Below are 26,043 nucleotides of genomic sequence, written 5' to 3'. Positions count from 1 at the left end.
AAATCGCCAAAAGAGAAAAGGGTGTTGTGAGATCAAAGAGTCCGCAATAAACCAAGAGCTATAGTGTGAGACGAAAAAAAGTGGGGAGAGAGTGAAACCTCATATGTGGAGTGAGTTGGAGGAGGTTGCCAAAAACCTATCACTCCTAGAAGAAAAAGAAAGTGAAGATCTCATTGACTAGGCAACTATCCAAGCAACACACTCGGCGTCTAGTGAAGAATTTCTATCCCTGGTTTGTCTAAGTGTTTCTATTTAAGCATCTGATATGTCTCTTCGGATTTTAACACAACTATCCACTATCAAAGCCCTAGTGGTTTTATTTTTTGAACTCATTCCATTTGACCTAAAAATCGTAAAGCATTCTTTTTAGTCTTCTTGAGTATCCATGTACATGTGTATGTACATATATTTGTGGTCCCTAACTGTCCCCGAATCTTGATATTTATTAGTAGTTGTTCTCCATGTTGTAGAAATTCCATGGGATGTAGGAAATAATGGTGCCAATCATACTTTTCTTTAAAACTTCTGACATAGTCCCATAGAAACCCCGACTCAAGGGTAGTGTCTGCTTATGACTGTATTTAAATGTAATATAGGCAATGTCCTTATGACTATATTTTGTGTAGTATAGTTCAAATTGACCTTCCCATACCCTCATTTTGTGACTGTTGGCCAATATGATTTATGGTAAAGCTTTTCCATACTTAATAAAGGAAAATAATGTCTTAAATATGGCTACAATGAAAGCTAAATTACTATTGGTGATTTTGTTTTATAGGCTCAACTATTCATGTGTTTATTGTGATTATAACTTGAGCTGTGATTTGTTAATGTGAGAAACTTTTTGATGTCTTCATGTACTTAAAGCAGTTCTTATGCCTCAGGGATTTGGGATTCAACAATTTGACAGGACAAATTCCAGAGACATTCAAAATTCAAAGGACTACAGGCTATGATCTACAATATTTGTGAGTTATATGTTAGAAGCATTTTTGTCTATGGGAAATGGTCTATGTTTATAAATTTTAAAGTTATAACCAATCGCAAGGTGCATTGCCTAATAAGTTGAAGAAATACTGCTCTTTTTTTAGTGTTCCCCACAAAGTAGGAAAGCTCTTATTTTAAAGACTTTTCTGTAATGCCAGTGGATATCTCTCTCTTCATGTTTACTTTGTACCTGATATCTAGTTGAAATGGTTTCTTCTAATAGTATACTTGTGACTACAGGGCACAAAATATACTTGGGTGGGGTGAATCAATATATGCAACTTTTCAACTTAATTTAGCTTTAGTTAACATTGATATCTTTTGCCAAGCATGAGCCTTAGGACATTGATGCATATCTATCAACTTTCATAAGATGTAGCGGTTACCCAACACATTAAACATGCATAAATACACATGAACACCAGATATATGTGGAAATCCAAGATGGGTAAAATCGCAGTGAGAATTAGCTGGAGAAAGCTAGCCTCACAAAGTATTGAATCACTTACAATAATAAGGTAGGCACCAACCTATTTGAGACAACAGTCCCTTGTTAGAAAATGTGAGCACCAATCCACTGATTACATTAAAACTGTTAGAGTAATTAGATATTTCCTAATTAACTCTAATTTGCTAAAGCTAGATTTTAGGCATCTCATAATTAATTCTTTTATTAATTATTATGATGCAACCTAGGTTAGACCTTTTTTAGGGTTTCAATCTCCTTTATAAGGGCGATCTCTATTTGTAATTATTGACCAATTCACTTTTGATTTTAGCAATTTTTCTTTTTGCTCATCAAGAATGTCTTATTTATGGATTTGGGAATTCTAGCCTCCATAGCTTTTGCTTCTCTCTTTCTGTGATAGGTGTTTGCATGCAGGTGATTCTTGGGAGTTGTGGGGTTGATCTTTTATCAACTTCAACATAGTATCAGAGCTCCAGATCTTCATGCGCCTATTTAGTTCTTGAGAGATTTGGGCATCGGTTTTTAGATCTGTGGCTTTTAGAGGATTTTTGTATTGAATTTGGGGGGGACCTATTTTTCAAAGCACTGTGAGCTCAAATGGACATCACCGTTGAGCTAAGAGCACTCGGGAACCCCTATTTCCATATAAAAACCGTCTACTTTTGGATGCTGTTGAAATCTGAGGCAAATTTTTTTTGTACCTAGGTCGTTTTGACGTGGGCATGCAAACCGAGGCGGAGGTAGTTTTTTAAAATAAAAATTGCATGCTTTGGTTTTTCTTATTCAACAATTTTTGTTTTTGCATGCATAGTGCATGTGTTTGCCTTTGCAAAGTTGGGAGGCATTGGCAGTTCATCAAAAAGCAAAGTGTTTTTTTTTTGGGGACCGAGCCCACCAGCCCCACAGCCTGTCCTTTCCCGCACTTGACTGTAAAAACCCCTAATTGGTCTCCGACTGATATGCTGATGGTAATTTGCAAGTTCCGTGTTTTTGAAATAACTAATCACTTTAATGAAATGACTGAAATCAAATGTTATATTACACAACCGATATCCAATGCCAAGCTGAACTCATTATTTGATTGCTTATACAATAGAAAATTTACAATTAATGAATTTGGAACCTGATTTACAATTGGCAGGATTAGCTTTGGCTTTTGCAGCTCTCCCTGAATTCGCGGGCCTTCAATATGCAAACGCAGGTCTGTCCATTCAATTGCAGACCACCAATTACATCCCAGGCTGCCCAAATTTAATGTACAGCAGCCACAGAAGAGAGCAAGAATGCAGCTAATGTCTGCCACAAAGCACCCTACACCAACAAACAATATGCAGCACCAAAAGCAGGCCCTGCATTTGTATCTTGACTCTTAACCAACCTATCTGCACGTTCCAGGCTGGAAATAAAGGTGCCGTCAGTAGTGGTAAGAAGGCTGCAAAAGCAGGCCAGTGGAAATGACAGAATATCAGTATTTCAGATGCCCAAAATCAGAACTCCAGGGCCATCTTATTGCCAATCAAGACGAACACCCAAATTAAGGAAATTCCGGACTGCTAACCCTCAATTTTTGCAGAGAAAAGCAACACTAAAAATCAGAGATTAGCCTTCTGTCAATAATAACTACTCAGAGAACTAGATCGCCCAGTCATCTACAAAGAAATGGCAGCCCTCAGATCCACAGTAATAACAGTATGGGCTGTAGCAATATTACCAGCTGAAACTCCATTAATGGTTTCTTTTAAATTCAGATTAAGAGAACCATCACAACTCTCAGCACAAACTTCTTCCAAAGCAACAGTATCACAGAAATGGAAGACTCAAATTCAAACTAGAACCAATCTCAGAAATTAATCTACAATACCTTAGTTGTAGATCCCAAATCCTTATACTTCAGCAAGGGCACAAAATTTTAGAACTTCAAAAGTGTCACAAAGACAACAAGAGATAAAATAATATTCAATCGGATGCTTTACTCATCAGATGGGCTCATATTTATAATTTCCAAATGGCACAAAGTTTTCCAAATGAACTTCACTTAAGAAGCTTCCCACACACAACATTAAAACATAATAAAGTGTCATAAACTAATTTACCAATTGCTTTTGGCTCCGAAAATGATCTTTTCCACCATAACTTTAAATTCTGACATGTAAGGCCACTGTTTCTTATCCCCATAATTTAAAACTTTTCATCCCGGTTCGAACGAGCTATGATACTGAGGTGACCAACCAATAATAGTAACAAAAATAGCAACCTCAACATATTTAGATGAATAATAATAATAATTCACCCGTCTTGCGAAAACAACTGAAGAAGCATCAGAATCGAAATTTGACAATAGTAAAGTGATCCTGATGATGGAAGACGATGAATGAACTTGACGTGGTGACTTACTATAAGTAGACGCTCCCTCGAAGATTCTTGGAGCCAAACTGGAAGCCCGAAATAAAAACTGAGAGCATCCTCCAACTCTTCTCACTCAATTGAGCTCATCGGAACCAATAGATTGACTTACTATAAATAGTGAGTCCCTCAAATGGAGCAAAAACACACCATAGGTTGCTGGAAAGCCTATAACCACACAACTAAGACTCTCAAATCCTATTGTCGCGATGGTGAACTTACTTGGCCAACTGCAGGAACTTGCTAAAAATGGGGACATTACATTGACCCACGCGTGCCCTGAGCCTTGGTCGGTGCTGTGATTTTGATTGGGAGTTGTCTTTGTTCACATTAGCATATGTATTAGGCGATTTTGGAGTTTATACGAAGCTTTTTGGAGTTGGAGGGTGCTATGTATGAGGTTATGAATTGTTGCTTGGCTTGATCCACATCATTTTCTCGGGCTGCATGCATTTTTGAAAGCTTTGCTTCATCTTCTATGCGTTTATGCACAAGTACAAAAGGTAATTGGTGTCCTTTGTATGCAATGGGAAGATCTGATAGTGGTGAGCTTTTGCGGTGATGAAGCCCTTTTACGGTGGTGTTTTGCAAACCTCCATGCTTGTGTCTCGTTATTTGATGGGAGGTGTTCTAATTTCAAGTGCTTCCCTTGATATATGAGCAGACCGACGAGGTTGTATACCATTATTTGGTAATTAAGGGTTGTTCATTGTGCTCGGTGATTGGATTAGAGGAGCTCGGGGCCTCTGTGTTCAAGGAGATCACAGGGATCAAAGTTCTTTGTTTAAAGAAATCGCCTTTGTAGGCCCCCTATCCTATCTAACAGTGGCCTCTACTTTCCACCATGCAGTCTTCTCAAGGCTCACCTGCACCTTCTATCCCTTGATTATCGTGGTGTATGCATTTTTTTGTGGAGAAGGAGAACTGTTTGTTGGGTTGACAGTCACACGATTTTTGTGACCACCTTTTCTGACGTCACTTATGAGCCTCTATTCTTAGCCCTCGCACATGTGGAGTTAGCCCTTTGCTTTGTAACTTTCACTTCTGCATTTCATGAACAAAATTTTTGGAGATATCGCTACGTTTTTGTTGTTAGCCATGTCACCTTTTCTTTGGTGGAGATCAGCGACCTTGTGCGATGGAGGGCCTTTCTTTTTTTTGCCTTGGTGGTTTTTTCTCCTTTGAAGCAGCAATTTGAACCAAGCTGTTCTGGCCTCGATTTGGTGGATGCGGATTTTTTGTTTTTAACTTTGCATTCTGCTCCTTTTTTGGCTCTTTTTACCTTGATTCACACATTCCTTGCGTGCGTCCATGTCATCGGTATTCAATCTTGATTGGCGGTATTGCATTTTTGATATGCAATTTTTAAATTTTTTTTTAAAAGCACAAGTCTTGACATTGGCCACCGGGTTTGTTTTTGGCACCAACTCTTTTACTGGCGACATTATGACATCTCTGTCTTGTTTCCGACAGCTGGATATTTTTTCCAGCAGGGGTCATTTTTCAGGCATTTTTTTGCCATGACGGCCATTTGACCATCAAATTTATGCTTGTCACTTGTTGACGTAAGCATTGCATTAGCGTTCCTATTTGCTCATTAGGCTTTGTTTGGACCTACATTCGATTTTTTTCTCATATCTCAGGCATACGGACTCCGTTTTTGGCAAACAAAATATCGCCGTAAAGCTGGTTTCAAGCTTGTTGCAGTGGTACAATTAGTTTTCAGTTTTGATTTTTTTTGATGGCTTTTTCTGCTGTCAAAGTTAGGGGTTCTTTTTTGCACTTCGGGAGACATATTTTGAGCATCTAATCTCCATTTTGTGATTTCTTTATATCATTGGAAAGGCCTTTCAGAGGTCTTTCTAGCGATGCTGGTTTTTTTTTTTTTTTTGGGTCAAATTTTGCTCCAAGCACATTCCATTCAGTCATTTGCATTTTTTGCATTCTAGTGGATATCTTGGTTGTTTCAGGTTTGTGGATCAATTTCATTGTTTCAAATGATTCGTCATGGGTTGTACAATATTTTGTATCAGCCTTATGTCTCTTCTAGTCTATTTAGACATCATTTGTATGCATTTTTGCATACTCATTGAGATAAAGTGTCATATTGCATTTGTACTTTCGTTTCAGTAGTTTTGCCTTCTAACTCGAGTAGTGTCATCTGAGGACACTCATGCAGATTATTGTATTCTTGGGATTCATTATATCTTGTGCTTTATTGTACATGCACTACACTGATTAAAGTGCCATGGGGGGTTGATGTTTTGCCTTTGTTTTCCATCTTCCTTTGTCCACTGAGTTTCTGTGGCATTAGCCTCATGCAGTGTTTGAGATTGATCACCTCAGTACACATATATGTACTCTTTTGTGCATCTTGATCGTGGTTCCTTGACATGCAATTCTTTTGGTCCACTTTTCTAGTCGCCTATCACCTCACCCTTGTCTACATTAGGGTGATTCTTCTATTGTTTCTCATCCTTTCTTGGTTTGATGGAGTGAGCCATGTATTTTGTATTTGTTCCTATGTACTAGGTGGATGCAGTGGCTGGGTACCTATGCATTTCGGTGAGATGGATCGTTTACCATATAGACACTCCTCTTTTTGTTCCTACTTTGGTTGTAGCCTTCCATGTTCGATTGATCAACTCTTCAGGCTTTGGTGTTTCATGCCATCTATATTTTCGAGTTCAGTTGTTTGCCTTTACAGTCTTCTCTACTTGGTAAGGTTCTATTTTAGTGGACGTTCTTCAGATCAACAGTTACTTTTGATAGAGCTTTGCAACTTCTACATGCTTTTTGTTCTTATCTTTTGGGACATTCCCTAGTTTGGAGGCTTCTTCAGTCCTTCACTAGTTTCTTTCAGCATTATTTCCATCTCTTTTTGGAGTAGGGTTTTTCCCATCTTGTTTTCTCTATTTCTCCTCTTTTCAGAGATTTGGTTGTGCTTGGTTACCTCATCAGGCTTTGTTTGCTAGGACCCAAATCTACTTTTTGTAGTAGTTTCTAAGTTTTTAGCTACTCCCTAAGTTTATCTTTTGGAGGGTGTTAGAGTAATTTGATATTTCCCAATAACTCTTATTTGCTTAGGCTAAAGTTTAGGCATCTCACAATTAATTCTTTTATTAATTATTATGATGCAACCTAGGTTAAACCTTTTTTAGGGTTTCAATCTCCTTTATAAGGACGATCTCTCTTTGTAATTATTGACCAATGCACTTTTGATTATAGCAATTTTTCTTTTTGCTCATCAAGAATGTCTTATCTAAGGATCTGGGAATTCTAGCCTCCATAACTTTTGCTTCTCTCTTTTTGTGACAGGTGTTTGCATGCAGGTGATTCTTGGGAGTTGTGGGGTTAATCTTTCATCAACTTCAACAAAAACCCCCTGCTTAGATCTAAGCAACAACCTAGTAACCTAGACTTCAATCTTAATAATATAAATAATATTAACTGCATACCTTCTACCACAATTGTACAACTAGCTTCTTTTTTGATCAAATTCAAGCATATGATATTCTGATAATTGTGCACTTACATCAAGATGCTTGACACAACATAAATCTTCAATTTGCATGATAGGAGCTTGTATCCTGAAAAGTACACATACCTTTTGTTTTCTACACACCCAAGATAGAGCCTAGATTTTCTTATATATGCCTTATGAGTACAATTTCAATTACACAAAATGGTTTCCCTACAATAAATATTATTGCATTTGCAAGTTGGCCTCCAACATGGGTCCTAAATGTAATGTCCCCTTCTCTACAATAGAATTTAATAATAAATATAAAAGTATATTGAAAAAAAACTAATAAATAATCTAATACACTAATAGAGTATATTAATAGATGAATATAATATATAATAAATATTGAAAATAAATATATAACCAAATAATAATAAGTATATTTTATTAATCATATTATTATTATGAAATGTTCGATACTATACGAGATCATAAAATGGGTAAAATAATTATTAATACAACAATAGTGAAATAATATTAAAGTAACCTACAATGATTTTAGTTAGAAATGAAGTTTGTTTATGAATATAAATAAATAAATTTTATTATCTAACTCATAGAAGAGCTCACATTACATTCTTGTTTGTCATCATTATTTATACATCACCTCTTATCTGAAAAGAAGTAATAAATCATTTCAAAACAAAGTCCTAAACTAAACTTTCTCAACTCCTTGGTAATGAGTCTTCCACCGGTGGACTTCTCTTATGATAGTGAGTATTAACGGGTGACAAATTGTTCATAGGGTGCCTGGTGAAAGCCGTGCCAACTTATAATAATAGCACATGATACATATGAATATAACAGTGTTACATGGGGACTCGCACCCCGCCAACTTCGGAGTACTCGTTCTCGAGACGTCCCCGCATCGGGTAGTCACGTATCTAAGTACCCCCACCTCCACCATTCCGCAACCATGCTGCCGGTACTATGGGGACTTCGATTTCTATTTGACTTTTGTTTTTTGAATGTTACTATTGGGTATGTAACATGTTACTATGTTGAATGTTCAATGGTTCTAGTTCATGTTGCAATTTGGCTATGTTCAAGTATTTTAATTTGGAATGTTTTACTGAAACATCATTCCATAACAAGCATTTCAAGTTCTATATGTATACTATACAACACTCCTCCTTGCCCCGTCCTCCCCTTGCCACTATTCCCTGGCCATCCCCTCGTTGTCCCGAAAATGAGGCCCATTTTCCCCCATCTCAAAAACTCGTTCTGATGTCGTGCCATTTCGACGTACCCTAGTACTGGGGTAACATTGGAATATAACTACGTATCTAAGACTTGAAAGAGATGATTATATAACTGACGTCCCCTATGTATTTTAAGCAACATATTCATTCAGACATAATCGACCATGACAACAACGACAATATACAAATAGAAATTATCGCACGTAACTTGGGAGACTCTGAAAACATCCAAACAATGAGTGACATTAGGCAACATTTGGAGGAAGCAGCAATTATATTAATCAAAGTGACCAGCCTACATACCTGCCTTGAATTAAACCTGCGTAGTCAAAGATCGGAATCACCATTAATTACAAAGGGGTGTAATGAATCGGGGAGAGGCAAATATCAAAGGGTTGTGTCTCTTAAATTATAAACCTCCGATGGATACGATATAAATAAGAGTTGATCAAATTCTATCTGGCATCGAACATCAGGATACAAGAATCAGACAAATAAAGACGCTGGAAGAAATTAAGCAGCAACAGATAATTATTCCACCACACAAATCACACCATCATTTGGAAAAGACCACATTCCTTCCTAATAAAGAGAGGATTTGACACTTAACATTTGAGTTGGTGACAGATAGCTGATTCAGCAAGGCAAATACAAATGAGAGATGGAGATAGCAAGTAGCATAGGGAATTAAAAAAATACTCCTTCCTAATATAGAGAGGATTTGACACTTAACATTTGAGTTGGGGAAAGATAGCTGATTCAGCAAGGCAAATACAAATGAGAGACGGAGATAGCAAGTAGCATAGGGAATTCAAAAAATATATGCAAGTCTGTAGTATCAATACTGGATATAAAAAGAAGCACATCCCGCTGGAGAAATATCTACTGAGCAATCCAATAATCTTACAACATCAGAAAATGTTTATGATCAGCATATAAGTCATACCATAGAAACCTCAATAGACAACTGTTGTATCAAGTATTTCTTGTTCATGATACTAATAGAGTGAGGCCACTAAACCATCGATATTGGAAGCGGGTTTGGTCATCATTTTTAACAGTATAGATTATACTCATCTTATAAATAGGGGACAGATCTATATGATATCTCACATCATCAGAAAACCCTCATCAAATAGGAAGAAAAACTTGTTTTCCCTAACACATTAACCATTGTGGAATATTATCATTCTAAACTTAAGACTAATTTACAAAACTAAGTGTAAGGAATTAATGATAGTAAGTCTCTTATAAATGAATCTAAAGAAAATCAGTCCCAAACCCTTTAGACCAGGATAAGGGACATCATAGTGGTATCAAAGCATAAGCTTGCCATCATGTGAGTGAAGGGTTATGCAATCTTATGAGAGGAGGACAAAGAAAACTATAATGAATGACTTAGCAAATGAGGTGAGATCCTATATAGAGTAAAACAACCAGACCAACCAAACTATATTGAATCAAATGGAAAATCAAATCAAACACTTCTCCAACCATTGCAAGATATGGAAAATTCTATCAACAATTTGAGAGGTCAACCCAACCAGGTAAGAGATACTAGCTCCACTCACTCAGAAAATAATAATGTGTTTTCAGCAACCAGAATACCACAACCTTCATTCTTACGCAGAGCAAAGCTACCACGAGAAGAATAAGGAATAGAGCAACCAATGATTAGGACTGAAGATATTGCAATGGCATATGTAACTCTGGAACCTAACATTAGAGAAGTGGTATCATTCAGAGAATTTTATGAAGACAAACGAGGGAGATATCTAGAAGGTTTGTAGACAAAGAACTCAAACATAAAATCAACAAAATAAAAATTCCAAATTTTGATGGGTCATAAAAGATTACACCGCACCCATTGTTAGAAAAATTAAACACATTTCTTACTCTGCATCCCATGATGGAAGAAGATGCCCTCCAATTTGCTACAGACCATCTAGAGAGAGCAACATATGATTGGTGGATCCATGGACGTATCTCATTGTGATATAAAGATGTAAAATCCTATGAAGAATTCTCCGAAAAGATCATGAATAGATTTGATGATAAGGACATCGAATGGTATTTCCAAGAACTAACCCAACTCAAACAAACGGGAACAGTGGAAGAATATGCTCACAAATTCCAAGAGTTATCAGTTATGGTCCTAGACCTTTCCCAAAAGAGACTCACTCATATGTTTATAGAAGGATTCAAAGACTCCACTAGACACTCTGTTAAATCGCATGAATCTCAAAACTTGAAAGAAACCAATAGAAAAGCAAAAATGGTAGAATCAAATCCTTGAAAAGAAAGATCCAAGAATTTTTCAGCAAAGATAGAGTATAGAAATGAAGACTAGAGAAAAGGCCATAGAGAGAAAGAATGTTATTTTTGCAAAGGAAAATTAAGCAGAGGACACCAATGCCCAAGCAAAGAAGCCCAAAAACAAAAAGAGGACACATTGAAGAAAGGCATATGTTTCAGATACAGAGGCCCTTGGGATACAGGACATAAGTGTGACAAGAAGAGCCAACTCCATAAGATAGAAGCAATACCTGAAATTGATAAGGAAGAAAATTCGCACAAGAAAGAAAAATATGATCAAGGGAATCTTAATAATACCCAAGTAGAGAATGAAGGAATGGAAAATCATTGGAGCTTTAAGGAAGTTCAACTATAATCACACCCTAATTAGGGTTTTACTTTCAAGCAAAATAATAATAAAAATGTATTTAAATATGTTTAATGATTATTAATAGACATGTAATGTTCAATTTAATTAAAGGGAAAGAGTAGCAATTAAGGGAGAATCATGGGGGCAGCTAGTTGCAGTAGCAGTAAGAAGAACCATTATCAGGATATTCTACTACACTGCTAGTTAGGGAGAATTGCTAGGGCACCCTATTGTTAGCACCTTCCCAAGGTTATAATTGAGGTAGAATCGCTAGGGCACCCTATTGCAGAAGCATGTTAGGGAGAATTGCTAGAAGGGCACCGTACTACTCTGTGGTTAAGGGAGAACCGCTAGGGCACCTTATTGTAGAAGAGACATAGGTTGCAAGAAAGGGAGAATACTGAAGGGCACCCTATTGTAGAAGTGGTTGAGGGAAAATTGTTGAGGGCACCCTGTCATAATAGTAGTCAAGGGAGAATTGCTAATAGGGCACCCTACTACACTGTGATTAGGGGAAAACTGCTAAGACACTCTACTACAGAGAAGAGATTATATCTTTAGAGGCTTTAGGATGAGATGAAGTCTATCCTAAGGATTAAACGGAGAGGGATAATCCTAAAGGAATATCCAAATAAGCTTGGGATGAGATAAAATATCTCCTACAGATCATAGAGATAGATACATCCTAAAGGTTCTAGAAAGAGATAAAGTCTCTGCTAGGGTTCCTAAGGAGTATTTGTCAAGAGTCATCATGGAGCAAGGAACATAAAGTGCTATAATATATCAAGATATATTGATAGTGGGGAGTGGATCTGTATGCTTTGTACTTTAGGGGAGGTGGAGAATGAGACTCATTTCCTTTTTCGATGCCCTATGTACTATGAGATCAGAGGGAGATTCTTCTGTCTGTTCCGAGAGTGCTTTTCTCTCTATGACTTTTTCAGCTATTATGATCAGAGATGCCTTGCACTTTATCTTCGTGAGGCCACCATGCTCCGTGATAGCACGATCCAGTCACTACTTCCTCACCAACACTCATCTACTCAGCTCATTACTGCCTTTTTTACACCATTATCTCCTTTGCGGGGTGTAAAAAGGCCTTCTAGTTCTACTCAATCTAATGGGCTTTCCAAATGCGTCAGATCCCGTTCTGGCTATTTGCACCAGTGACACTCCTCTGTGAGTGGCCAGAGACAGTACAACGCCTCTACACATCGACATATGTATCATTCAGTGACTGATTTCTTTTTGCCCAAGAAAGACTCCTAGTACTTTCTCTGTCTCTGTTCTTTGTTTGTTGTTATTGCTTTGGTTGTATTCATTTATTTTCGGACACCTTTGTGTGTTTTTGCTGGTGGTAGCCTAACTGTTGTAATCTTTCAGTCCCATAGACCTCTTTTTGGTCTTTTGTTGGACATTAATATCATTACCTTATCTTATCTTATCTTATCTACCCTTCACTTATTCTTTTTACTATAAATAAAACATTATGATTTTTGAGTTTGATGAATTTACATTATTGCTCTAACCTTGAGTTGAAATTATCTTTTCAAGATTGTTGAAATGGATATCAAAATTTTAAAAACCAACCACATACAATCAGAATTGCTTGAGGGCAAGCAATTTTTGGAAAAGGGCAGATTGTAGTGTTCCCTTCTCTACAATATAATTTAATAATAAATCTAAAAATATCTTGAAATAAAACTAATAAATAATCTAATAAAACTAATAGAATATATTAATAGATGAATATAATATATAATAAACATTGAAAATAAACAGATAACCAAATAATAATAAATATAACTTATTAGTCATATTATTACTATGAAATGCTCGATACTATACAAGATCATAAAATGGGTAAAATAACTCTTAATATAACAATAGTGAACTAATATTAAAGTAACCTAAAATGATTTTAGTTAGGAATGTAGAAAGTTTATGAACAAAAATAAATAAATTTAATTATCTGACCCATAGAAGAGCTCACATTACATACTTGTTTGTCATCGTTATTTATACAACACCTCTTATCTAAAAAGAAGTAATAAATCATTTCAAAGCAGAGTCCTAAATTAGACTTTCTCAACTCCTTGGTAATGTGTCTTCCACCGATGGACTTCTCTCATAATAGTGAGTATAGATGGGTGATGAATTGTTCATAGGTTGCCTGGTGAAAGCCCCGTCAACTTATAATAATAGCACATGATACATATGAATACAACTACATATCTAAGACATGAAAGAGACAATTATACAGCTGATGTCCCCTATGTATTTCAAGCAACATTTTCATTCAGACATAATCAACCATGACAATAGCAACTATATACAAATAGAGATTATTGCACGTAGCTTGGGAGAATAATTAAAACATCCAAACAATGAGTGACGTTAGGCAACATTCAGAGGAAGCAACGATTACATTAATTAAAGTGATCAACTTACATACCTGCCTTGAATTAAAATTGCATAGTCAAAGATCAGAATTACCATCAAAAGTAAAGAGAATCAGAATCGGATTGGAATCAGCAAGGCCGAATCGAATACGGGAAGTGATAAATGAAGCCCATGAAATTAACACTTTACCATCGTCTTCTACAGATTAAACGGTTCATTCTGTAGCCTCTCTAACAAACATCCCTTCTTCACATGAAGTTGATGTGTCCCACAAGCTTCCAATCCTAGGAAATACAAATGATCAAATATCCTCATCTATGATTTTGAATACTCCAACAGAGATAGAAACATCATCAACATTGTCAACCACTTAGTTGTAGTAGAGTCTGGAAAGGAAAAGGAAGAAATCATACAATTGGAAACACCAAACATTGATGAACTAGCTGATTTAAAACATAGATATACAAAAATGAAGAATACTAAGGTGGATTTCAGGTTAGCAGTAAACTAGGTTATAGGTAATCTCTTTGTTGAATTCGCACAACCTATCACAAAAAAAGGATGTCGATGAGGCCAACGAATGTGATTTTAATGTATATCAAGCAAGCTGACATGCAAAGGTAATGTTCATAGCTTTCAGGTATCAATATCTATTTTAGTTGAGCAATCAAATAAAGACAAACAAACCAAAGATCAGCTAAAACGTTAGGTTCGAGCTTTATCTTTATGTTTGCAATCCGCTGTTGGTGAGTCATTTCTAGCCCAAGAGTTTTCTTCTACTGAAGTGATTGCCGATCCTAAAATTGTATTTTACAAAAATGCAATTGAAAGCATTTAGGAACGTCAAGCATATGGAAAGTTGGTGAATGATTGGATTGATTATATGAATAGGCAAGCATAATCTCTATTTGATGATGTGAAGACAATGTATGCCAAAGCCAGTCAAATAGAACAGGGCATTTAATAAGAATTGGGACTTAATAGAGAACAATGATTAATCTGGAAAGAGATTGCCATTAATTTGAAGGAAATAAAGGAAATGGACAACAACGCGGTGAAGATCCATGAAACTGTTTCAAAGTGAAGAAGATCAACAAGTAGGCATGCAACTGGGAAATATTGACTGGAAATGTGACAGTATGGATCAGCAAACAAATGAACAAGTAAAACTTCTGGAAACTTGTAAGAAGCCGAAAACAAAAGCCTTGAGAAATCTACTGACAATTGTAGAAGGCATCTCAATTGATGAGCAAATGCAAGAGTTGAATGAGTCTGCCATTTTAAAAAGTATAGATTTAAAAATCAGCTTAGAGCTTGATGACAAGCAGTGCCCAGGCGCGAGCATTATGATGAAATTAAGTGTTTTTTCAGTGACATTTGATTCTTGCATTCATTGCTTACCCGGTTACAGCAAGGAGTTCAAAAGAGATCATGATAGGTGCAGGCTGAAAATGCAAATTATGATTATCATAAAAATAAAGTCCTTGGTACAAGTGATCAAGTCAGTTAGAGCATTCAAAGTGAGTTCACCACAACCACAATTATCGCCTACAAGTCAAAAAGCAATTGCTGGAGATCCCAATGCAAGCTCCTAAAAAAGTTTAACATATGCTTTTATGCAGGTTGACCAAATTTGCTGTTTTGGTTTTACAGTTCTTGTTTTTAGTTTTGTTAAGTGTTGACTTTGGTCAGTGTTTGGTTTTAAGTTAGAAAGTTGACTTTATTTTTGGGAAACTTAGAATTTAGGAACCCCTATATAAGTTAGAGTGAGTTATAAAAATTTCATTTTTAACTTCTTGATTCTAACTTTTTGTAGTTTCTAACCTAGAGGTAGTTACGAGGAGGCGATCTGTAAATGCCTCGAAAATGTCATGTGAAAGGGACTTTTTGATACTTTATGAATTTTGGAGCAGCCATATCATTGAAGTAGTATCACTTCATTAATGAAATACAAAGTGATTTTGAAGGTGTTTTCAACTATCATCGTTTATTCAAACATTGCTTGCTATGTCTATTGTATGAAAACATGGTACCTCTTTCAAGTTCTCCATTTCATGATGGCATAATGTCACTAAAATCTGACTTGTGTGATCTATACTTTTTCTTGGTATCTTTTAAAAGTTTATTGACAACATAAGATCAAAGTTTAATCATTTGATATCTATATGCATAATTAATTGATGCCTATGATGAAGTTTAGTTGTTTCTTGGTTTATGTCCTTGGTAAAAGTTTGTACATTCATTTATCGAGGACTTCTGTAACAAGGGATTGTATATGTTAACTTTTGAACTGAAAAAGTAAATTATATCATACGAGGGTGGTGCCACTCTAAAAGAAGAGGAAGGTTGCATATCAAGGACCTATCCAACTGCTGGGAAGTAATTTGTCATGTACATTTCATTGAGCCAAATTACGTAACTTTTTAAAATGACGTATCTATTTACCAACAAGATTGCACTTAAGGGGGCCTTTATGATGACATTTTTGAGCCATGCCTTTTGGGCTGCTTTCGTGCCTTGTTGAAGTCTAAGGGACTCAAAAATGGCCTTGTAGACTGAATTCTACCCAAGAGTTATTGCTCTCCTAAGTGCAGTTTGTTGAGAAAAGCATGAGTTTAAGACTCATTTGTAAAAAGATCATGGTTTTATGCAGATTCGGGACTTGTGATTTTTTCAGTCATTTTCCTCAGTTTTGGCATGCTTCATGTAACTCATTTTGAGATATGCAAATTTGTAACACCTTTGGGCAATAATACATAGGTTGTGCCTTCTTAGTATTTTGTGATATTGTGTGTCATTGTTAATGCAAGTTCTTGTGATAATCTTTGTCCTTGTAGTTGTATTATATGTTGGTTACTTTATGCAAGAAGACACACAGTTCTTTGCAAGTTGTGAGTTGTGTTGGTCATAAGAACCAGTCTTAATTTGTGAGAAAGCATCTTTCTCCTCTTAAGTGTGGAGCTTATTCAACCTTCTTATAAATTGTTTATGCAAAGCTCATGTTATTGGATTGTGTACTAAGATTCTTGTATTACTAGTTTTTGGTTTTTGTAGGTTATTTGTTAAGGCTCAAAGATACAATTTGGTGCATCACCATAGGTTTTAGATTTCAATTCTATATCTTTCTATCCCTTTTCCTTAGAAAAGTTAAGTTTTGAGACTTTAGGTGAAGTATCTTATAGGAATTGGCCTAGAATATCAAGATTCACTCTAGTTTTGGGTAACCCACAGACCTAAGAGTGTTTCCACGTTTCTTGAAGTGATACAGTTTTGAACTTAGTTAAGGTGCGACTTTTAGAGATGACATGTATTCCATGTCTTACAAATAAAAAGGCAAGTTTATGCCTTTTAATAATAAACTTGCAATCGGGTTTGAAAAACCTAATTACAAGTGTAATTAACAACTAAGGAGATTCAAAACTCATGACTACTGAATAATCAAACTTTTTAACTCACATTACAAGTCACAGGTTTTATTTAACACTTGCAATTGGGATTTAGAATTCTGATTGCAAGTCATATAGGCCATATATTTCCTTATATAAAACATATGTTTTGAATGCAAAGCTTGTTTTTATGACTAAAATAATAATAATGAAAATGTCGAAGGATTGAAGACACAAAGGAAAACAAAAATGATAACATTGAACATGAAAAGTCAATTAAAACTCAAGATTATTAGGAATTGAGCACTTGTAATCAAGAAAATAAAACCCAAAATTTCAAAAAATCAAGAAAAACTCTACGAAAGTCTCGAAAAAATGACACCAGAAAAATGAAAACGAAGGCCAAGGCATGGGGTAATGCATTGCCTTCAAAATTCGATCTTAGAGGGAAAATTGTGATTTTGGATCCAATTTCGCATGGGCTGTCTCAATTTTGAGAATTCGAATTTGAGGACAACACATTGACATTGGGTATTTGGATGAATTATTTATATTTTAAAATGTGGTAATCTTGCATTACCTCAAAAGATTGTAATCTTTCTACGACATTGTGGCCTATCTGTAGTTAAGTAGAAAGTAGTTCTATAAGGAATTTGTCTATTCAAGCATTGCCTATTATTATCATTTTTGTTAGGTGCTGGATTAGATTTCTCTAAATCCTTATCATTTTGGTGTTTGATTTAAAGTTCAAATCAATTTAATATTTTAGTTCCAATGGTTTTGAGGGAGTATAATTAATAAAGTCTAGGAACAATTGTGTAAGTCACATTGGTTATTTGTTAAGGCTCAAAGATACAATTTGGTACATCACCATAGGTTTTAGATTTTAATTCTATTATCTTTCTATCCCTTTTCCTTAGAAAAGTTAAGTTTTGAGACTTTAGGTGAATTATCTAATAGGAACTAGCCTAGAATCTAGAGATTCACTCCAATTTTGATTAACCCATAGACCTGGGAATGTTTCCAAGTTTCTTGAAGTGACCGAGTTTTGAACCTAGTCAGAGTGCAAATTTTAGAGATGGCATGTTTTTCGCGTTTTACAAATAAAAAGGCAAGTTTATGCTCTTTAATAATAAACTTGCTGTCGGGTATGAAAAACCTGATTACAAGTGTAATTAACTTTTAGGGAGATTCAAAAATCATGATATTGAATAATCAAACCTTTTTACTCACATTACAAGTTACAGGTTTGATATAATACTTGCAGTTGGGATTTAAAATTCCAATTGCACGTCATATAGGCCATATATTTCCTTATATAAAATATATGTTTTGAATGCAAAGCTTGTTTTTATGAATCAAAACTAACAATGAAAAAGTCGAAGGATTGAAGACTCAGAGGAAAACAAAAATGATAAAATTGAACATGAAAAATCAATTAAAACTCAGGATTATCAGAATTTGAGCACTTGCAATAAAGAAAATAAAACACAAAATTTCAAAGAAAACCAACAAAAACTCTAAAATTCTTGAAAAATGATACTAGAAGAATGAAAACTAAAGCCAAGGCATGGTGTAATCCATTGCCTTCGAAATTTGATCTTAAAACACGTATCTTAGAGGGCAAACTGTGATTTTGGATCAAATTTCGCATGGGTTGTCTCAATTTTGAGAATTCAAGTTTAAGTACAATGCATTGACATTGGGTATTTTGATGAATTATTTATGTTTTAAATTATGGTAATCTTTCACTAACTCAAAAGCTTGTAGTCTTTCTACTGTATTGTGGCTTATCTATAGTTAAGTAGAAAGTAGTTCTTTAAGGAATTTTTTTATTGAAGCATTGCTTGTTATTATCATTTTTCTTAGGTGCCAGTTTAGATTTCTCTAAATCCTTATCATTTTGGTCTTTGATTTAAACTTCAAATCACTAAAGTATTTTAGTTCCTCGAAATCCTTATCATTTTGGTCTTTGATTTAGAATTCAAATCAATTTAGTATTTTAGTTGCAATTGTTTTGAGGGAAAATAATTAATAAAGACCAAGAACAATAGTGTAAGTCACCTTGGTTATTTATTAAGGCTCAAAGATACAATTTGGTGTATCACCATATGTTTTAGATTTCAATTCTATTATCTATCTATTTGTTTTCCTTAGAAAAAATAAATTTTGAGACTTTAGGTGATGTATCTTATAGGAACTGGCTTAGAATCTAGAGATTCACTCCAATTTGAGTAATCTACAAATCCAAGAGTGTTTCCATGTTTCTGGAAGTGACTGAGTTTTGAATTGAGTCAGGTGCAAGTTTTAGAGATGACATGTATTCCATGCTTTACAAATATTAAGGCATGTTTGTGCTCTTTAATAATCTACTTGTAATCAGGTTTGAAAAATCTGATTACAAGTGTAATTAACATTTAAGGAGATTCAAAACTCACGACTACTGAATAATCTAACTTTTCAACTCACATTACAAGTTATAGGTTTTATATAATACTTGGAATTGTTATATAAAATTCCGATTGCAAGTCATATAGGCCATATATTTCCTTAAATAAAACATAAGTTTTGAATGCAAAGCTTGTTTTTATGACTCAAAAACTAATAATGAAAAATTCAAAGGATTAAAGACAGAGGAAAACAAAAATGATAAAATTGAACATGAAAAATCAATTAAAACACAAGATTATCAGAAATTGTGCACTTGCAATCAAGAAAATAAAACCCAAAATTTCAAAGAAAACCAAGAAAAACTCTATGAAAGTCTTGAAAAAATGGCACTAGAAGAATGAAAACTAAAGCCAAGGCATGGCGTAACCCATTGCCTTTGCAATTTGATCTTAAAACACCCATCTTAGAGGGAAAACCATGATTTTGGATCCAATTTCACATGGGTTTTCTCAATTTTGAGGATTCAAATTTGAGGACAACCTACCGACATTGGGTATTTGTATGAATTATTTATATTTTAAAATATGGTAATCTTTCACTACCTCAAAAGATTGCAGTGTTTGTATGACATTGTGACCTATCTGTAGCTAAGTAGAAAATATAAGAAATTTGTCTATTCAAGCATTGCTTGTTATTATCATTTTCCTTAGGTGCTAGATTAGATTTCTCTAAATCCTTATCATTTTGATCGTTGATTTAAAGTTTATATCAATTTAGTATTTTAATTCTAATTGTTTTGAGGGAAAAAAATTAATAAAGTCCAAGAACAATAGTGTAGGTCACCTTGGTTATTTGTAAAGGCTCAAAGATACAATTTGGTGCATCACATAGGTTTTAGATTTCAATTCTATTATCTTTCTATCCCTTTTCCTTAGAAAAATTAAATTTTGAGAATTTAGGTGAAGTATCTAATAGGAACAGACCTAGAATTTAGAGATTCACTCCAATTTTGAGTAACCCACAAGCCCAGGAGTGTTTCCATGTTTTACAAATAATAAGGCAAGTTTATGCTCTTTAATAATATTATAATATACTTGTAGTTGGGTTTGAAAAACCTGATTACAGGTGTAATTAACTTTTATGGAGATTCAAAACACGACTACTGAATAATCTAACTTTTTAACACACATTGCAAGTTACAGGTTTTATATAATACTTGGAATTGGTATATAAAATTCTGATTGCAAGTCTTATAGGCCATATATTTCCTTATATAAATTATATGTTTTGAATGCAAAGCTTGTTTTTATGACTCAAAAACTAATAATGAAAAAGTTGAAGGATTGAAGACACAGAGGAAAACAAAAATGATAATATTGAACATGAAAAATCAATTAAAACCCAAGATTATCAGAACTTGAGCACTTGCAATCAAGAAAATAAAAGCTAAAATCTCATAGAAAACCAAGAAAAACTCTATGAAAGTCTTGAAAAAATGACACCAGAAGAATGAAAACTAAAGCCAAGGCATGGTGTAACCCATTGCCTTCGAAATTTGATCTTAAAACACCTATCTTAGAGGGAAAACTGTGATTTTGGATCCAATTTCTCATGGGTTGTCTCAATTTTGAGAATTCAAATTTGAAGAGAATGCACTAACATTGGGTATTTGGATGAATTATTTATATTTTAAAATATGGCAATCTTTCACCACCTCAAAAGATTGCCATCTTTCTATGGCATTGTGGCCTATCTGTTGTTAAGTAGAAAGTAGTTCTATAAAGAATTTGTCTATTCAAGCATTGCCTGTTATTATCATTTTCCTTAGGTGCTAGATTAGATTTCTCTAAATCCTTATCATTTTGGTCTTTGATTTAAAGTTCAAATCAATGTAGTATTTTAGTTCCCATTGTTTTGAGGGAAAAAAAATTAATGAAGTCCAGGAACAATAGTGTAAGTCACCTTGTGATTACCAACAAAATCACATCATTTCATTGAGACTATATCCAACACAATGTCACATGTTTGCAGGTGAACCTTAGGGTTGCCTCTTTTGATCACACAGTTTCACATTGTTTAGCATTTGATGTTTTCCTTCTTCGAAAGAGGATAGAATACTTGGTATTTTATTTTGTGTTGGAGTGTGTCACAAAACACCCATTAACACATAGGTCATATGGTGTCTTTGTAATCTTCGGTCTGATCTAAACTCTACTCAAAATATAAATTGCTGTCTGACATGTTTCTTTCTATTAAATATCTGGTAACATGTAGTTTCTTCCATCTCCTAAACAGTCTGGTTCTTTCTTTTTGTGACTCCATTTCACTGAGAAGTTCTAGGTGTTGGTTTTATTTCCAGATTCCATGCGTTGCATAGTATTCTTCATATTTGTTAGAAGCAAACTTTCGACCACTATCTGATCTCAGACTCTTGATTATTCTACCAGTGTTATTTTTATCTAAAGCTTTGAATGCCTTCAATTTTTCCAAAGCATCTGATTTCTCTTTATGAAAACCATTCTGAGGCGTTCTAGAATAATCATCATTAAGCATAACGAAATACCTATCACTTTGTAAGCTCTTTATTCTCATTGGCCCAACCCAATCAACAGGGACTAGTGGTTTTGCAGTAGAATACTCCTTGGTAGGGAATCTGTTCTTCCTTCATGACATGGCTTGCAATAGGTAGATAGGGGCTTCTTGATCTTAGGCATGTCTCTCACCATTCTTTTGGAGCTGATTCTCACGAGATTGTCAAAGTTGATATGTCCCAACCTTGTGTGCCAAAGTCATCTCTGTTCTCTTTGTATAACAAAACAATTTTGTCCATTTACTTCTCTCAGGTGATACACATCACTGTCAGTTCTACTTTTGCAATTAATTCTCCGTTATCTTTCATTTTGATTTCACAGACCTTCTCACTAGATGTCAGACTGTATCCATTGTCACACTTCTGACTTACACACAAGATTATGCTTCAAGCCTTACCACCATCAAGACTTGAGAATAATTAGAAAAGCATTTTAGATATGATTATGAGTCGAGAACATCGCTGTTCAAGAGAAAAGCATTCAGTGTAATTAAAGAATCACTTAGTTAATTAATGACATTGTTAGTATTCTGATTAGGCATATGATTAATCCAGTTGTTTGGAAGGGACATGGTTGACAACGCCTCACATCATGCCCACTCGATAGTTATGAGAGGAAGGTCATGGTTCATCAAAGAGGCAGAGAAGACTGGATATTCTTAACTTCTCTAACTCAGATTCAAGCTTTCAAAGAGGCTATGATCTGCCTAAGTATTTGGAAGGTTTATTGCCACTTTTTACAAGGCCTTGGATGCATGAATAAAGAACCAATCAAGCAGAAACATTGTCAAGGGAATTACATGTTTAGAAGATAATAATTGATCATTTTCATAATTGGATCCATTCACTCACATTATCATAAGGAATTAATTCCGAAAAGGTGATCAACTGGGACGCGGTTCATCTTTCAGACTCTCTATCTCTTCATCTGTTAATCCTTTTTCTCCACTTCATGTTTAGATTTCCTTTCTCTGTCTTCACTTGAGGTTGGGCTTCTTTCCCCAACTTGTGAAGATTATCTTTCTTATGTCATTTATAGTTGAACTTGACCTTTAAAAATTATTGACCTCCTATGAGAAAACTACCTTTTCTCTGAAAATTAGAAAGAACAAGACAAAATAACCTTTACTTCAAAAAGCCACCTCCATCTGGACTGATATATTGACATTCTAAATTTCATTGGAGTTTGATCAAGTGTGTTGCAACAAACCAATAAACTAGCAAGTCGTGTTTTTGTTAATCCTATTTTTCCTTTGTGTTATACTCGAGGATAAATTCCATTCACAATTCCTCATGTTTATTTTAATTGCAAATATCCACCAAGATTGGGCTGAATTTCTTTTTATACTTCTTTCCATTAATTTATTGTGTACATTTCAGTAGTTCTGATTCAAACAGTCTTCTCTTTTTGATCCTTTATAAAGCATAAAGCAAAAAAAACAGATTTTTCTGTTTTCTATCCTTTTCTCAACTTCAGTCTTTTCCACAAGGTGAATGCCTAAAGATAGTCAGCCTGGAACACGCAAAAGAGTTAAGAAATTCAATATATAATTTCAGTGGTTTAAAAATTATTACTCAGCATTACAGTTAATTAGTGCAATCAAAATCTCTTCTTGTAATGCAGAAAAAATATTCAGGCTAAAGAAAAGTTTTTCCATTTCAGGTACCTTGGAAACAATAACTTGATAGGAAACCTTAAACCATTGTTCGGGGAGAAATGTCTTGTGTAAGAAATTCTTTCTCATATCTTGCTCAATTATCAGTGCAATATCTTTTTATTTTCTTGTGTACGCTGGCATAACCAAATGCACAATTTGTTAGGTATGACTTGTGTTGATTTTAACAATTGCTACTGTGAGTCATGTAGAAAGTTGTAGCATACAATCCTTATTATGCAGATCCATAAATTCACTGACTATTTGGATTGTGTTGTTTGTATTCAGTTCCATCTATATTTCTTGTTACTAAGCATACAATTAAAATATTGCATAGGTTTATAATAGTTTCTATCTCATGACATTGATTTGGAATAATAATCATCCTTTCTTAAATGAAAGGATTCAATGATGTTTGAGTCATAATTCATGTAAGTATTAATGGTAAACACTGGTTGTTATTGATAGAATATCCAATTCATCCCTAGATCTACATGTGGTATTTGTAGTAACTAAGAATGACCTGTACGACATTAGCTTAAATTCACAATTATTTTTGTGATCAGTCATATCTGAACTCTTTTTGTTCACAAATATTCCAATTTAGGCAAGATGAGGGCATTGGGAAACTAAAATATGGACGATGAAAATTAATTGAAAGATATTGGTGGCGAATTGACAAAACTACAATATAAGAAAAGTCAGAGAATTGATCAAGCCAAAATGGCTGATGGTGAGATGAAAATTCCAATCAAAGACTAGTTGAATGCAAGCAGAATTTTGTCACTGTCAAACTTACTCATTTACGGCCTGTTTGGTTGTTGGAATACAACTGGAATAGGAATAGAAAATTAGAATTTGTTTTTTATTCTCCATTTGGTTTACCAAATTGAAATTGGGGGAATACATATTCCCATTTTGACTCCAAAATGAGCTTATTTCGATTCCAAAAAAAACCTGTTATTAGAATAGGCTATTAATATTCCCATTATGACTTTCCCAAATCATATACTTTTTCCGAGTCCGTGGTTCAAATTGCTTTCACATAATAAGATTCATCTGATCAAACGCAAAATAGAAGATCCCTGAGATGAAGTTGTGTTCGTAGATAATGATCTCTCCAGGCGGGCCAGTTTGTGAGGAATGTTGCCGTGAATTAAACACCACCCAACTTTGGATCTCTGACAAAGGCACTTGTTGCTGCTTAAAAACAGTGTTTTTTCTACTATTTTCAATGACCACATCATTCTATTTCAATTTGTATCCATTCAAACTGTATCTCTTCATTCTGCCACCAAAACTTGGATATCTCCATTGCTTTGATCTCCCAGTGATTTTGGTCTGCTAGCATGAATTGCTATTTCAAAACAGCGACCTCTGTGAATTCTGACATGGAAGCATCAACTTTAAACAATGACTGGGTCTCCTCATTTTAGAAAGAAAGGAAATCTTTCTTTGGGTGCCCCCCTCAGGATAAATTGCACGCCCTGTGTGTTTGAAAGCAGTGCATACTGTCAATAAATAACACTTTGTGATTAGAACGAAATGTCTAATATCAAATGGAAATTGCAACGCCCTTTGTGCCAATTTGCACCTGCCAACTTGGCCACAATTGGCCTCAATTGTATGCTACATCGCTGTGCTCATATTTTGCAATTCTCATTTGATTTGGCCCTGACATCCACAGGCCAGCAACATTGTCTGCCAATTGACACTATCACAGCAAGAGAACTTTTCTGTCACTAGACAATCTATTAGACAATCTATTACCCCAGACATCAATGTAGGGTAGAAGCCGTCAGGAAGAAGAATTGAATTTAAGCCTGCCACTTATATTGTTTTCGCTCAAGCTCAGTGACTGTAGATTTTGAAGCACCAAAATCTGTTGTGGCATCTCTCCAGAAAGATGTTTGTTTTTAAAAATCAGTTCTTGCAACCTACTTAGATTGCACTTTCGGGAGAAATAATTCACAAACAAATAAAGACTCTCCAAAGCACCCAATAAACTTAATCTTATTTCAGTAAACTTAATCTTATTCCAATTCCATTTTGTACAACCAAACATGGGATTGACCTATTCCCAATCAAATTCTAGGTGAACCGAACGGGTCTAGAATTACAATTTTCAATTCCCATTTCAGATCCCCATTTCCATTCCCATTCCCAATTCTATTTTCCAATTCCTATGCCACCAACCAAATGGGCCTTAGTTATTGACACATGGGAAGCATGTTGGATAATATACAAAAAATTAAAGAAAGGATCTAGGAAATGAATCAAACAGGATTTATTACAGTGAAGAACAGGGAATCTGTAGTAAACTATTAAATGATTATTGGAAATTTAGAAACAAAGTTTTATTGTAC

At 34.8% G+C, this 26,043-nt stretch overlaps 1 protein-coding gene across 15 annotated transcripts in view; it reads left to right on the top strand.

The window, feature by feature from the left end:
* The window catches only part of LOC149554454 (putative LRR receptor-like serine/threonine-protein kinase At1g07650), a 283,858-nt gene that overhangs the window by 61,570 nt on the left and 196,245 nt on the right, over nt 1-26,043 (top strand). For 9 of the 15 annotated variants that reach the window (XR_016364373.1, XR_016364372.1, XM_089828514.1 and 6 more), the window contains 2 exons: nt 885-968; nt 23,686-23,748. Coding sequence is in view for 13 of the 15 variants with exons in the window: in XM_089828514.1 (XP_089684640.1) it covers nt 885-968; nt 23,686-23,748 (147 nt within the window). In the remaining 2 variants the exon portion in view is untranslated. The remainder of the gene's footprint in view (nt 1-884; nt 969-23,685; nt 23,749-26,043) is intronic. The other 6 variants (XM_089828509.1, XM_089828516.1, XM_089828515.1 and 3 more) reach the window with 2 other exon arrangements.

Source organism: Cupressus sempervirens, chromosome 5 (assembly GCF_028749045.1).
Source record: "Cupressus sempervirens isolate cs-2001-9-10 chromosome 5, ASM2874904v1, whole genome shotgun sequence".
Taxonomy (NCBI): Eukaryota; Viridiplantae; Streptophyta; class Pinopsida; order Cupressales; family Cupressaceae; genus Cupressus; species Cupressus sempervirens.
Note: the sequence above shows the minus strand (reverse complement) of the source record. Positions and strands in the feature narration are given on the sequence as shown.